Source organism: Herpailurus yagouaroundi, unplaced genomic scaffold, assembly GCF_014898765.1.
Source record: "Herpailurus yagouaroundi ecotype Mexico unplaced genomic scaffold, PumYag 205, whole genome shotgun sequence".
NCBI lineage: Eukaryota > Metazoa > Chordata > Mammalia > Carnivora > Felidae > Herpailurus > Herpailurus yagouaroundi.
The window spans coordinates 4,795,555-4,809,691 of NW_024412436.1; the positions used below are offsets into that span (position 1 = coordinate 4,795,555).

General features: G+C 42.0%; 1 protein-coding gene across 2 annotated transcripts in view; it reads right to left on the reverse strand.

Moving 5' to 3' along the window:
• TIPRL (TOR signaling pathway regulator) overlaps positions 1-14,137 on the reverse strand; it is a 31,988-nt gene that overhangs the window by 7,105 nt on the left and 10,746 nt on the right. For both annotated transcript variants that reach the window (XM_040451745.1, XM_040451746.1), the window contains exon 4: positions 10,013-10,144. In XM_040451745.1, coding sequence (XP_040307679.1) covers positions 10,013-10,144 — 132 coding nt within the window. The remainder of the gene's footprint in view (positions 1-10,012; positions 10,145-14,137) is intronic.

Sequence of the window (14,137 nt, forward strand, 5' to 3'; positions counted from 1 at the left end):
TATTCTATTCTATTCTATTCTATTCTATTCTATTCTATTCTATTCTAAATATCCTGGCTTCAGTTTCCTACAATAGAAAAATATTTTTTAGGTCAAAAGATAATTGAGGTTAAAAAGACTTAACACTTACCTAAGTAATATGAAAATTACAATGTTCACTTTAAAAATTGACAGTACTTGGGACGCCTGGGTGGCTCAGTCAGTTGGGCATCCGACTTCGGCCCAGCCATGATCCCATGGTTCGTGGGTTCGAGCCCCGCGTCGGGCCCTGTGCTGACAGCTCAGAGCCTGGAGCCTGAATTCTGTGTCTCCCTCTCTCTCTGCCTCTTCCCTACTCGCACTCTGTCGCTCTCTCTCAAAAATAAGTAAACATTGAAAAAAAAATTTTTTTAACTGACAGTACTTACCATTAATGTCAACACCAGTAATACCAAAAGGAAAGAATAACCTATTTCTTTGTTGTTACTCATCTCTACTCACTTTACATTAAATAAAGGCAAGAATTTAAACGAAATGCTCTAATTCAGTGCAATCGATTAAGTATTATCTCATACTGCCAAAGACTGGTTTATCAGATCATTATAACATGTTCTTGGCATCTTTCATCTATGTCACATCTATACATTTCTGTTTTCCAAGCGTAAACCAGGGAAAAAAGACAGAGACAGTGAGAGAGTAAGAAGGTGGGTCCTGGTGGCAGGGAGGGAAGGGTTGGATATTGGGGGGCCTTTAGATCTTTAAAAGGAATATGCTTGTGGGCACTTGGCTGTCTTAGTTGGTAAAGTATATGATTCTTGATTTTGGGGTCATGAGTTCAAGCCCCACATTGGGGGTAGAGATTACTTAAAATAAAATAAAATAAAATAAAATAAAATAAAATAAAATAAAACAAAATAAAGACCATTTCTTAAAATAAAATAAAATAAAATATAGACCATTTCTTAAAAAAAAAAGAAAAAAGCTTCACCATTTACTAAATAAACACTCGTCATCTACTAAGTGTCCAGTTCTAACTATAAGTAGATCTTGGATTTATATAAAAAGATACAATCCCAGTGGTCAAGAAGTTTATCAAAGAGGGAAACAGAGAAAAAAAAAATGATGTGGCAGATATAGTAACAGAGGTATGCACAAGGTTCAATAAGCACTCAGAGAAAGTCCCGAAGTTGGCTGAAGAAAGTTAGAGAAGACAACGGAAAGCTGACCATGGAAAGAAGAGCTGGGGGCGAGCTCCTTTTTTTTTCCAAAAAGAGGAAACAGCATGTATAACAAGTACTGAGGCACGGAATAGAAGATACACGCAGGGAACTGAGTGAGTTGTAGAAGCACAGGGCAACATTAATGAAGAACGAAGAAATTAACACGATAGCCCACTAACAACAGCGGCTTTACTACCTAGAGAGTCACCAGCCACAGGCCAAGCTCTCCTGCCCTAGGACCTTTACGAGCCCTGTTCCCTGACCTAATGCCTACTGGTCTCAGATCTCGGTGTAAATATCACTTGTACACAGAAGCTTCTCCTACCATTCTAGGACCACGGGCTTCTGTTATTCTCTCTCGATTCCCTTATAAACGAAAAGATTTGTAACTACAGCCGTTCACGTGTTTACTTGCTTAAAGCCTATCTGCCCCCACTTAGGCCGCAGGCTCCATAACTGCGAACATGTGCTCTGGTCATCACTTTGTCCCTGCCGTCTAGACAAGTAGCGAGCACATGGTGGGTGCTCGTCAGCGACTCCCTGAAGGAAAGAGAGGCTGGAGCTCTCTTTGCCGGAGCAAAGGCCCACAGTCACACTGCCTTCCGGCGGGATTATCAGCAACAGACTTCAAAGCAAAACCCAGAATAAAGAAGGGCTGGAGGAAGAACCTGACCTAGACAAGTTGCTACGTCACAGCCAACTGACTGGGAAGCAGCGTTACTTGACAGAGCGCTCTTTGTAATTCCTGGAAAGACTCACTGGCCACATTTCCCCACATTTCCAAGTGGGTTATCGACAGTTACACTGGGCACAACACAGGAAGCGAGCTGAAGTAACGTTTCAGCATGGCGGAGGGCAGAGCAGGAGTCAGAAGACCCAAGTGCTCGTCCTAATTCCGCAATTTAACTGTGTATTTTAAGGCGGCAGTTCGCTCACAGGGGATGTTTGGAAATTTCTGAGGGTGTTTTTTGTCGTCACAATGATATTAGGCAGTTAAAGACCAGAGACGTTAGATGTTCTGTAACGCACAGGACCATCCTATACAACAAAGTCCAATCCTGCATCCACAAAACTTCCAAAGATCTTCTCTGGCATTCATGTGGGGAAAAAGATAACAATAGCAATAAACACAAATACATACATACATAAATAAGCCAACAATTTATACTGACCTCACCTTAGAACCTAATTCCATTTTACAAACAAATACAAAACACACTGAATTTCCGGGCACGCAATTACTTTGCAAATCAAGGAAGGATTATACTTTATTTCATTTGGAACTTTACTAAAGGGTTGTTCACCATTTTTGAAAAATTACATCCCCAACGGCAGTCTTGACTGTGTTATCTGAGTCACTGGCTGCTCCCGGCACCCCTATCAGCCTTCACTTGTAGCTGTCACATTCACAGTGATTCAATATGCAAATGTGACTGCTTCATTATGACTTTAGTGCAGTCATATTATGCATATTTCAATACGTACATACTGAAATACATCGTTTATTCTAAATCAATTTCCTTTTCTTTCTCGTTTATCTTATAATTAGGACACGATGTTGGTTTACTGGAAAGAAGGTGGGTTATAGTATCTATGAAATTCATTTCACGGTAGTAAAAGGGAGGGGGTGTTAAAAGTATTTGGTTAGAGAAAAAAAAAAAAAAAGGACCAACGAGGGGAAGTAGGTTGAGAACCAGTAACTCAGATCAAGATCCTAAACCACCTAAAGTCTCCTTCTTCATCTATAAAACTAGGGGGTGTGAAGAAACCTTTCCTTAGACCCTGTCTCCGTAAAACACGACCATTCTATAAGACTACTTCAACAAAAGCCGCCTCAGCAACGGCTTTGTGGAATTTTTTGTACCACAGAGATGAGATACGTGCCTACCTGATATACTTGGATTCTTAGGTAAAACATGGAAGCAGAAGGTAGACCACATTCACTCCTGACTACTCAGAATGGAACTAACCACCCAATGGAAAAAAGACAGTCTCTTTAGCAAATGGTGCTGGGAGAACACCTGGACAGCAACAGGCCGAAGAAGGAAAGTGGACCACTTTCTTACACCAGACACAAAAAGAAATTCAAAATGGATGAAAGACCTCAATCTGAGATAGGAAGCCATCAAAATCCTACAGGAGAAAACAGGCAGCAACCGCTTTGAACTCGGCCACCACCACTGCTTACTCGACGTGTCTCCAGAGGCAAGGGAAGTAAAAATGAACTACTGGGACCTCATCAAGATAAAAAGCTTCCGCACGGCAAAGGAAACAACAAAACTAAAAGGCAACCAAGGGAATGGGAGAAGATATTTGCAAATGGCATATCAGATAAAGGGTTAGTATCTAAAATCTATAAACAACTTACCAAACTCAACACCCAAAAAAACAAATAATCCAGTGAAGAAATGGGCAGGAGACATGAATAGACACTTCTCCAAAGAAGACATCCAGATGGCCAACAGACACATGAAAAGATGCTCAACGTCACTCATCATCAGGGAAATGCAAATCAAAACCACAATGAGATACCCCCTCACACCTGTCAGAGTGGCTAAAATTAACAACTCAGGAAACAACAGATGTTGGCGAGGATGCAGAAAAAAGGGAACCCTTTTGCACTGTTGGTGGGAATGCAAACTTTGTGCAGCCACTCTGGAAAACAGTATGGAGGTTCCTCAAAAAATTAAAAATAGGACTACTCTACAACCCAGCAATTACACTACTAGGAATTTATCCAAAGGATACAAAAATGCTGATTCAAAGGGGCACATGCACCCCAATGTTTGTAGCAGCACTATCAACAATAGCCAAAGTATGGAAAGAGCCCAAATGTCCATATACTGATGAATGGATAAAGAAGATGTGGTATATACAATGGAATACTACTTGGTGATAAAACAGAATGAAATCTTGCCATTTGCAACAATGCGGATGGAACCAGAGGGTATTATGCTAAGTGACATAAGTCGGCCAGAGGAAGACAAATATCATATGATTTCCCTCATACGGAATTTGAGAAACTCACCAGATGAACACAGGGGAAGGGAAGGAAAAATAAGATAAAAACAGAGAGGAAGGCAACTATAAGAGACTCTTAAATACAGAGAACAGACTGAGGGTTGCTGGAAGGTGTTGGGTGGGAGGATGGGTTAAATGGGTGACGGGCATGAAGGAGGGCACTTGCTGGGATGAGCACTGGGTGTCTTATATAAGAGATGAATCACTGGGTTCTAATCCTGAAGCCAACACTACACTGTATGTTAAATGAATTAAAAAAAAAAAAAAAAAAGAATGGACTAACCATTAGCTGGTTACATAACATCACTGCCAGTATTTGGGAGACAGGAAATGTATTTTCTCTGAAAGTTAAAACCTTGCGTATTAGCATGAAAACAGCTTTTCTTTAGATCTTAGAGTAGTTCTATAAACTATAAATCATACCAAGGACAGTAGATTACAACACAAAATCCTAACCTAAAAACATAGCTGAAAGAAGCTACCTTAGAAACACAAAACAAAAATTAATTCCTAGAATACCTCATAATTAGATATAGGTAATGCCACCCACACAAAATTATCAAAACTCACAATAAACTCACTGAACTAAATCGAAAAACCTCATGGTGCACAGAGCTCCACTCTTTCTCCCTGGGGAACTGTGTCACAAGGAAACCATTATTATTTTTTGAATTAAAATGGTCTAGGTATAGAATTAAAATTTTAAGATGGTAAAAATACTTCAAAACCTGAAACAAACTGAGTTAAAAGCAACTTAAAAGGCTCCATCCAACAGTAACAGGAATCTAAAGTTACTTTGGGGGCGCCTGGGTGGCTCAGTGAGTTAAGCGTCTGGCTTCAGCTCAGGTCATGATCTCATGGTTCGTTGAGTTTGAGCCCCTTAGCAGTCGGGCCCTGTCCTGACAACTCAGAGCCTGGAGCCTACTTCAGGTCCTATGTCTCCTCCCCCTCTCTCTGCCACCCCCGGCTCGTGCTCTCTTTTGCAAAAATAAATAGACGTTAAAAAAAAATGTAAAGGGGCGCCTGGGGCTCAGTCGGTTAAGCAGCCAATTCTTGACTTCAGCTCAGGTCATGATCTCCTAGTGAGTGAGCTCGAGCCCCACATCAGGCTCTGCACTGACAGAATAGAGCCTGCTTGGGATTTTCTCTTTCTGCCCCTCCCCTGCTTGCACTCTCTCAAAATAAATAAACTTAAAAAAATTTTTTTAAATAAGTAAGTTACTTTGTTTATGTAAGTAGTTTCCACATTACAGTATCACTTCTTTACAGGGTGCTTTATAATTATTATAGAAACCAAGAAACCAAGAAATCAAGCATTCATAAGCAACTAGCTTCACAAATTCTAAAATAAGAACTTTTTAGTAGTTTTCTGGCCAAGATTAAAATACCAAGTGGGGCTCGAACCCACGGACCATGAGATCACGACCTGAGCCGAAGCCGGATGTTCAAGAGACTGAGCCACCCAGGCGCCCCCTTTATGATGTTCTTAATAAATAACATTCTTTTCTCTAGCTTACTTTCTTGTAAGAATATGGTATATAATATATATAACATACAAAAAATGTGTAATCAACTGTTAATGTTATCAGTAAGACTTCCAGTCAACAGTAGGCTATTAGAAGTTAAGTTTTTGGGGAATTAAAAGTGACACAACGAGGGGCGCCTGGGTGGCTCAGTCGGTTAAGTGGCCGACTTTGGCTCAGGTCATGATCTCATGGTCCGTGAGTTCGAGCCCCGAGTCGGGCTCTGTGCTGACAGCTCGGAGCCTGGAGCCTGTTTCAGATTCTGTGTCTCCCTCTCTCTGTTCCTCCCCCGTTCATGCTCCGTCTCTCTCTCTCTCCTTCAAAAAAATAAAAATAAAAACATAAAAAAAAATAGTTACACAACTATTTTCAACTGTGGACGGAGGGTTACTGGTTGCCCTAATTCCCTCACTATTCGAGAGTCAACGGTATATTCCATACCCACAGTCAAACTCCTAGCCATAAGGAAAGATATAAGGTAATCCTTAAACATTTACGCTTATTTTTAGAAGTTCCTTGGAGAGCTCTGTTAAAACTAAAAATGATCTGAGACGGTTCAGATTTTATTTGAGAGCAACTGGGAAACACATAGACTTTAAATCAGAAAAAGTTCTATGTCAAAAAGGCCAGGTGAAGGGCATCGAGTGAGCTTTATGTGCAAAGTACCTAGCAAGGGCTCTGGAAATGATCGTCACACTTCGTCACACTTTGTCACACTTCGTTCTACATTTCATCGCACTTCGTTCTCAGGCCTTTTCTGACCTCTTCTCTCCATTCCTTCCTACGTGCGTCTACCCAACTTTCCAGTCAGATAGCTAAGGGTATCACGGTCAGACCAGAAATATTCTTTGTCCCATAGTGCAGAGACAACTAAATCTCTAATCTGCTTAGGTAATTCTGATAAAACTCCAGGTTTGGGAATCACTGGATGAGAGGTAAGCTTATCTACATGCAGTCCCCCTTTCTTCCCATCATCACAGAAGCATCTCGCCTGTCTGAGGCTAATCCTCCCTCCCACGATCTGGATCCTAGAAGATTATGAGCAAAGACAAACTGATCCACTGTGTGATTGATCTTAGGCAAGTTACTTAATATCTCTGACCCCCCCATTTCCTCTCATTGAGCAGAATTTTCTGGAGGATTAAATGAGATGATATAAATAAGCTATACGAGAAATAATAGAAAATCCATGTATAGGTCTACTGCTTCCAGTTCCTGACAGAGGGCTTCTTAAACCCTTATAAATTTCTAAGTGAGAAGGGCACTTAGGAACATCTTCAGTTCTGAGGCGATTCTGGGTGGGCTCCTGGATGGGGCCTGGTCCCCAGAAAGACCAGGCCATGATTAGAAGCTTGGAATTTCCAGCTCCACCCCTCATTTTCCCGAGAGAAGAGAGGGGTCGGAAACAGGAGTTAATGCCTTATGGAGGGAGCCTCCATAAGATCCTAGTAGGATGGGGTTCAGAGACTTTCCAGGTTGGTGAACACATCTATATACTAGGAGGGTAATGCACCCCAACTCCAAGGGGGCAGAACTCCTGCACCTGGGACCATCCCACACCTCCCCCTACATCTCTCTCATCCGGGTGTTCATCCATACCTCTGTTACCATATCCTTTAATAAACTGGTGAACATAAGACAAAGAATATTTCTTGTCTGACTATCCATAGTACATTTGGCTACGTTCCCCTGAGGTCTGTGAGCTGTTGTCGCAAATAATTAAATCCAAGGAGAGGAGGTCACGGGAACCTCCAATTTGTAGCCAAGATGGACAGAAGTTGTGGGGAACGTAGGGACCTATGACCCCTTGTGGCTGGCACCGAAGACGCAGGGCGAGGGATGGTGGTCTTGTGGGCTTGAGCCCTTAACCTAGGAGATCTGACACTATCCCCAAGTCGATAGTGAGGCCAGTGTCCCAGAATTCTGGGTGTTGGTAAAAGTACCACACATCTGATGTCGGAAACATTTTGAGCGTTGAGGGTAAAGGAGAGACACAGGAGGAGAAGACTGGAGTTCTTCCAACCCAGGGTCTCACAGTAAATTTTTCCTCCCGGTAAAGGCTCAAAGCCTTCCTCTTCCCTCCCCTCTTCCTCCTCCTCCAAAACCTCACACCATTCATTTTCTCCCCTCTCTACAAGGGACTGCTTCCTGTGAGCACGTGATCAACGCTCGTCTTCCCCATGTTAAAAAAGCAAAAAGCACGTGCTCACGCACACCTGTCAACCACGTGTCCTCTCTTAGGCGTGTCCCTGTGTCTTCTCCATCTAGGAAGCTTTTTGGAAGTCTGGTCTACTCTGTCTCCACCTCCACATCTTTACTTCCTAACCATGTAACTTAAACTGCACTTGCAGAGGTGAATACCGGTATCTTAGTTGCTATAACCAATAAATTTTTTAGTCTGGTGGACACCATCACATTCTAAGATCTCCTTACAGCACGACGCTGCCCCTTCACGTCCTTCTTGCAAAGCTGTGCCTCCTTAGCTTCCCAGGCACCACGTTCCTGGTTTCTCACCCGCATTTATATTTACCAGGCTAGTGTGTGCTTAGAGAAGCAACTTCATTTATCCACACCGCACTGCTGGGAACTATGGCATTTATTTAGGGCAATATGTGTTTCACTGTTAGAAAGAAACGCTATTCGAATGAAATTCTTGCAGGCATCCTTAAAATGCAACCCTATCCCACGTCACTTTTAAAAGTAACACGAGGTAAAAGAAAGAACGTGATAGGATGACACTACTCTTCAGTTATCTAATGCTAGAATAACGACTTGGACGAGATAGGACAAGGAAAACTTTGTTGCTAATTAGTTTCATGACCTTAGGTAAATGAACCCTTTGGACCTTGTCTATAAAATACAGAAGCTAGACTAAGTGATTCTCTACCAATTCATCATAATTCCAAAATGCTATGATTGTACACAAAAACGTGGCTTTAAAATATATTGCTGTTTTGATTTGTTGTGGACAAAACAATAATTTCAATCCCAACACCGACAACCATTATGCTCCACGAGCTATTTCTAACATTTTTTTTTTTAATGTTTATTTATGTTTGAGAGATAGAGAGACAGAGTGCGAGCAGGGGAGGGGCAGAGAGAGAGGGAGACACAGAATTTGAAGCAGGCTCCCGGCTCTGGGCTGTCAGCGCAGAGCCCGACATGGGGCTCGAATCCACGATCGGTGAGATCGTGACCTGAGCAAACGTCGGGACATGTAACCGAGCCACCCAGGCGCTCCATCTAAGAGCTATTTCTGATGCTAGGGTCCTGTCCTTCTAGTAAGTTCTATACTTGAGGGGTTAAGAAAAAGTGCTCATGGGGGTCTGGAAGAGGAATACTGAACTCTGCCCGGGGGAGCTGTGGTGCATCTTACAGAGGAGGTGACATTTTGGCTGGGCCTTAAGGGATAAGGCACGTAATACAAAGTTTCAGTAGAAGATGTCCTGTGAAGTGTTAGAAACACAATTCTGACCTAATAGTAAACACATATGAGTCAATGCGAATGAGCTATTTATTACCCTTCTTAAACACGTTCCACCGATAACACTGTAAACGGAAGTACCTTCCACTGATAGAAGAGAGTACAAACGGAGAAGGGCGTTTTACACTTGTCGTTTCTGTCACCTCTGTGCTGGCAAAGGACGTGCAGTTTCTGGAGCACCCAAATTCTGACCCCCCAAGGTGCCGTCTGCAGATCCTTTCGATATAATTTTTAACTCAAACGTGAAAATTAATCCATAATTTTCATTCTAATTAAATAATCAGCAAAACAAAACAAAACAAACAAAAAACTACAAAGCAGTCAGGCAGCTCTTGAAAGAAAATGTTCTACTAAAGCCTTAGGAATATACTAAGATTTTATGAACTTTATAATGGATAGTAAGATGTACTCTAGACCCACGTGATACTTTACATGATATCATGTTAAGACACTGTGGTTCTAAGTGAGCTTTATATCTCTAACCAATGGGAAGAATGGAAGAAAGAAGTTAATTTAGTTTTACTTAATTTATTATTATTATTATTTATTTGAGAGAGAGTGCTGCACGTGGGGTGGGGAGGGCAGAAGAAGAGAGAGAGAGAGAGAGAGAGAGAGAGAGAGAGAGAGAATCTCAAGCAGGCTCAACACTCAGCGTGGAGCCCAATGGGGGGCTCGATCCCAAGACCCTGGGATCGTGACCTGAGCTGAAATCAAGAGTTGGACGCTCAACGGACTGAGCCACCCAAGCGCCCCTGGAAGAAAGAAGTTAATTTTATAATACTCACAATTTTCACACTCAGGCTTGAAACTCCATGATCATGAAGTTCATCCTCAAACAGGAGAACTTCTTCAAAAAACTTAATCTGTTCTCTGGCTTTCAGTTTCTCCGTATCTATATGGTCTGTTGTAGGTACGACCTGAAAGAAAAAATTTCGGAAGGAACATGTGAAAATTTAAGGAGCTGGAGACACAGGAAAACAGTCTTCCCACCAGTCTTTTCTGCATGGCCAAAGCACACAGCTCTACACCTGGGTGTCCTCAGTAGACACAAAAGATGAGGTGTGTGCCTTGTCCCTCAAACGCTGACAACACTACAGGTGGCTGATACTGTAGCCTTACAAGACAGAGTCAAAATTCTTCAGCTTTCATATAAGTCAAGTTAAAATCAAGTGTTCTGTTGTGATTATGAGAAAAATCAGTCCTCTGAACATTAGTCAGTGTGATGGACGACTGCTATCATAGACACCCAAAGTGGGTTTGTGCAGTGAAAGTCTACTTGTAAAAAAACATCGGTATGGAACTTACAAAACATTCCCATTAGAGTCTTGCTATGTATTTTGATTCGCAGCCTAGCTCCCCCAAGCCTAGAAAACAGTGTTTTAAATAATGAGGTAAATTAAGAACTTTCCGAGAAATTCTGAGGGAAGAACTCCTAGCATCCTGGGCTTCTGAGGATGCTGGCCAGTTTTTCACTGTGTTATTTCGCAGCTCACGGACACACATATTCACAGCCCAACAAGAGCGTCACCAATGCTAATAAGGCAGGTCCTATCGGTAGCTCACTAAATCGGTAGCTCACATCATTCTTTACTCCATCCAATTTCACTACAAAATGTTGAGCTTTTCCATTCTTTGACATAGTTGTATCATAAATTAACACAATGAGGGCGCCTGGATGGCTCAGTCAGTTGAGCGTCCGACTTCGGCTCAGGTCATGATCTCGCAGTCTGTGAGTTTGAGCCCCGCGTCGGGTCCTGTGCTGAGAGCTCGGAGCCTGGAGCCTGCTTCGGATTCCGTGTCTCCCTCTCTCTGCCCCTTCCCCGCTCGTGCTCTGTCTCTCTCTCTCAAAAATGAATAAACGTTAAAAAAAATTTTTTTAAATATTTGGAAGAGAAAATAATTACATAAAACATGCGTTAAGGATATTGATTATATTTAACTCATCTATACTATCTTCTTCATTTACAAGGACAAATATATTTAAAACACATTTGCTCTTTCTCTTTTCTCTTTCTCAACTCTTTTCATGTTCTCACTAAACTCAGGCATCTGAAAAGGGGAAAAAAACCAAAACCAACAGCTAAATTTAAAATGTAACAAGTACTTCTGACTCCTAGTATTGTCAGAATGAGTAACCCAGACAAACCCTCTTGCTTAAAAGCTGGACGAAGAAACAAAAATTTCTGAAAAGCATCAAACGGTCAAGATCGTGAAGAATTCCTGAACTGAGATCTGCAAGAGGACTGGAACCCAGAAAAAGTGAAAGTGAGCCTGTAGTTGGCTGGCTTTGGCCTTGACGTATCTGTAATGGCCGCTCCAGGGGAGAGGCTGGGGTCTGCTAGTTCCTGGCCCCATCACTGCTCAGTGCTAAGGACAGGGACCTTGGAGAATTCCCCGTGCCCCTCCTGAATTGGGGATGGTACCCTATGGGGCCACACTGGTGTCACAGCTTATGTTACAGGCCCAGAAACCTCAAACACGGGTCCCAGACCAGAGGTTAGCAAATTAAGACCTGTAGGCCAGATGTGGCCAGATGTGGCCCATCACCCATTTTTGCGTGAAATGGGAACTAAGAATCATTTTTACATTTTTTCAATGATTGGAAAAAAAAAAAAGAAAAGAATATTCCAGAGCACATGAAATTCAAATTCATGACATGAAATTCTATGTAAGAATTCACACATATCTCACACTGTGGAACGCACATTGCCATATCCCTAAGTAAAATGTTACCGAAACAAAGCTGTGCCCGTTTGTTTACTTCCTGTCCGTGGCTACGTTCAACTACAACAGCAGCTGGGCAGCTGCTCATAAACCCTACCGCCCTCAGAGCCTCAAGTATTTCCTACCTTTACAGAAAGTTTGTACAACTATGTCTCTGATTCTGAATACCCTCAGGTGCCTGTCAGAACTGCCTTCTGGGGAAAAACATCATCATCCTGGGACTCAAAACTAAGGAGGTCAGGTCCATCAGGAGCCTGCACACCATAAACCAGAACCAACAGAAGAACAGGACAATAGGACAAGACCCAAGGGACCCCAGATACTGGAAATGAGGCCCGAGCTGTTCAGCAACAATGCACGCTAGTTTCAAGGAAATCAAAGCTAAGGCTAAAAAATGCACAATATACTAGGAAATGTTTTTTGAAAAAGAATTGTGATCAGGGTCCTGCTGGAGGGTGGTTGCAATGTTCTATTTTTTTTTTTCCTGAGTGGCTACCTTTCACTACCAATCATTACACTGTAACTTCATGTTTTCGGAGTTGTTTGACAACCGTTAAAAGGCTTACAAAAAATATGGAACACCGCATTCTTGACACCTGACAAGAAAAATGAGTCCTAGTTACATCCTTCGAAGAAGTCCTCCCTCACGTCAGATGGAGGTTTATGATAAGGAAGTCACTTGACTTATAGGTGTTTTTAACTTTACCATATAAAGTCAGCTAATGCTAAATACTAAGAACCCTATTTTAAATTTGTTTCAAAAATGTCCTCTCTAAATATTACCGAAAGCAGTACATATGTGTATGTACACATTGAGATATATATTTGCCATTTATTTATTTTTTATTTTTTTAACGTTTTTATTTATTTTTGAGACAGGGAGAGACAGAGCATGAACAGGGGAGGGTCAGAGAGAAGGAGACACAGAATCTGAAACAGGCTCCAGGCTCTGAGCTGTCAGCACAGAGCCCGACATGGGGCTCGAACTCACGGACCGTGAGATCATGACCTGAGCCGAAGTCGGCCACTTAACCGACTGAGCCACCCAGGCGCCCCTATATTTGCCATTTAATATATATATATATAAAATAAGGACAAGAAAGTTTTTTTCTTTTCGTTTTTTTTTTTTTTTAAAGTTTATTTACTCATTTTTGAGAAAGAGAGAGAGAGCAAGCATGCACACGAGCAGGGAAGGGGCAGAGAGACGGGGAGAGTGAATCCCGAGCAGGCTCCATGCCGCCAGCACAGCTCAAAGCCCGACGTGGGGCTCGAACCCCCAAAGCATGAGATCATGACTTGAGCCTAGATGGACAGTCTGACGCTTCACCCACCGAGTCACCCAGGTGTCCTAGGATGCCTTAATAAAATTGCCTTTATGCACCCCCCCCCCCCAAAAAAAAAGTACCAATTGTCAGTTTTTCAAGATGAAAAAGTTCCGGAAACTGGCTACACAACAGTATGAATATGCTTATTTACCACTAACTTAATATATTTAGAAATTAAGATGGTAAGTTTTGTTGTTTTTTACCACAGTAAAAAAAAAAAAAAAAAAAAAAGTTCAAAACTCCTTCACACTGAAGGAGTTGGCAAATGTTCCAACATGCTTTAAAAAAAATGCTTTTTAAATGCGTGGACATTACACACATTTTATTCCAAAAAAGCAATATAATTAAAAGAGGCAGTCTTCTACTCTATTCTCCTACAATGTCAGTTTACGTATTTAACCGAAAAGAAGAAATTGGCCACATTTTGCCAGGTACCTTTTAGGCATCTGACCTCCTAACATTCCTTAAAAACATTTTTTTTAATGTTTATTTATTTTTGAGAGAGACAGAGACAGAATGCGAGTGGGTTAGCTATTAGCACAGAGCCCGACGCGGGGCTTGAACTCACAAGCTGTGAGATCTGACCTGAGCCGAAGTCGGATGCTCAACTGACTGAGCCACCCAGGCGCCCTATGACCTCCTAACATTCTTATACCATAATCTTTGAGATGTTCCTACGGTGGCCCAGCCAATACATAGCAAAGCTGGATTTGAGTGCAGCCAGCCCAACTCTATGGCTGGCTTTCTTCTCTTAAATTATGCTACAACTCACGAGTAAGAGGTAAAACAACTCAAAAAAGAGTGAGAAAGCACTACACACACACACACACACACACACACACACACACACACACACACACA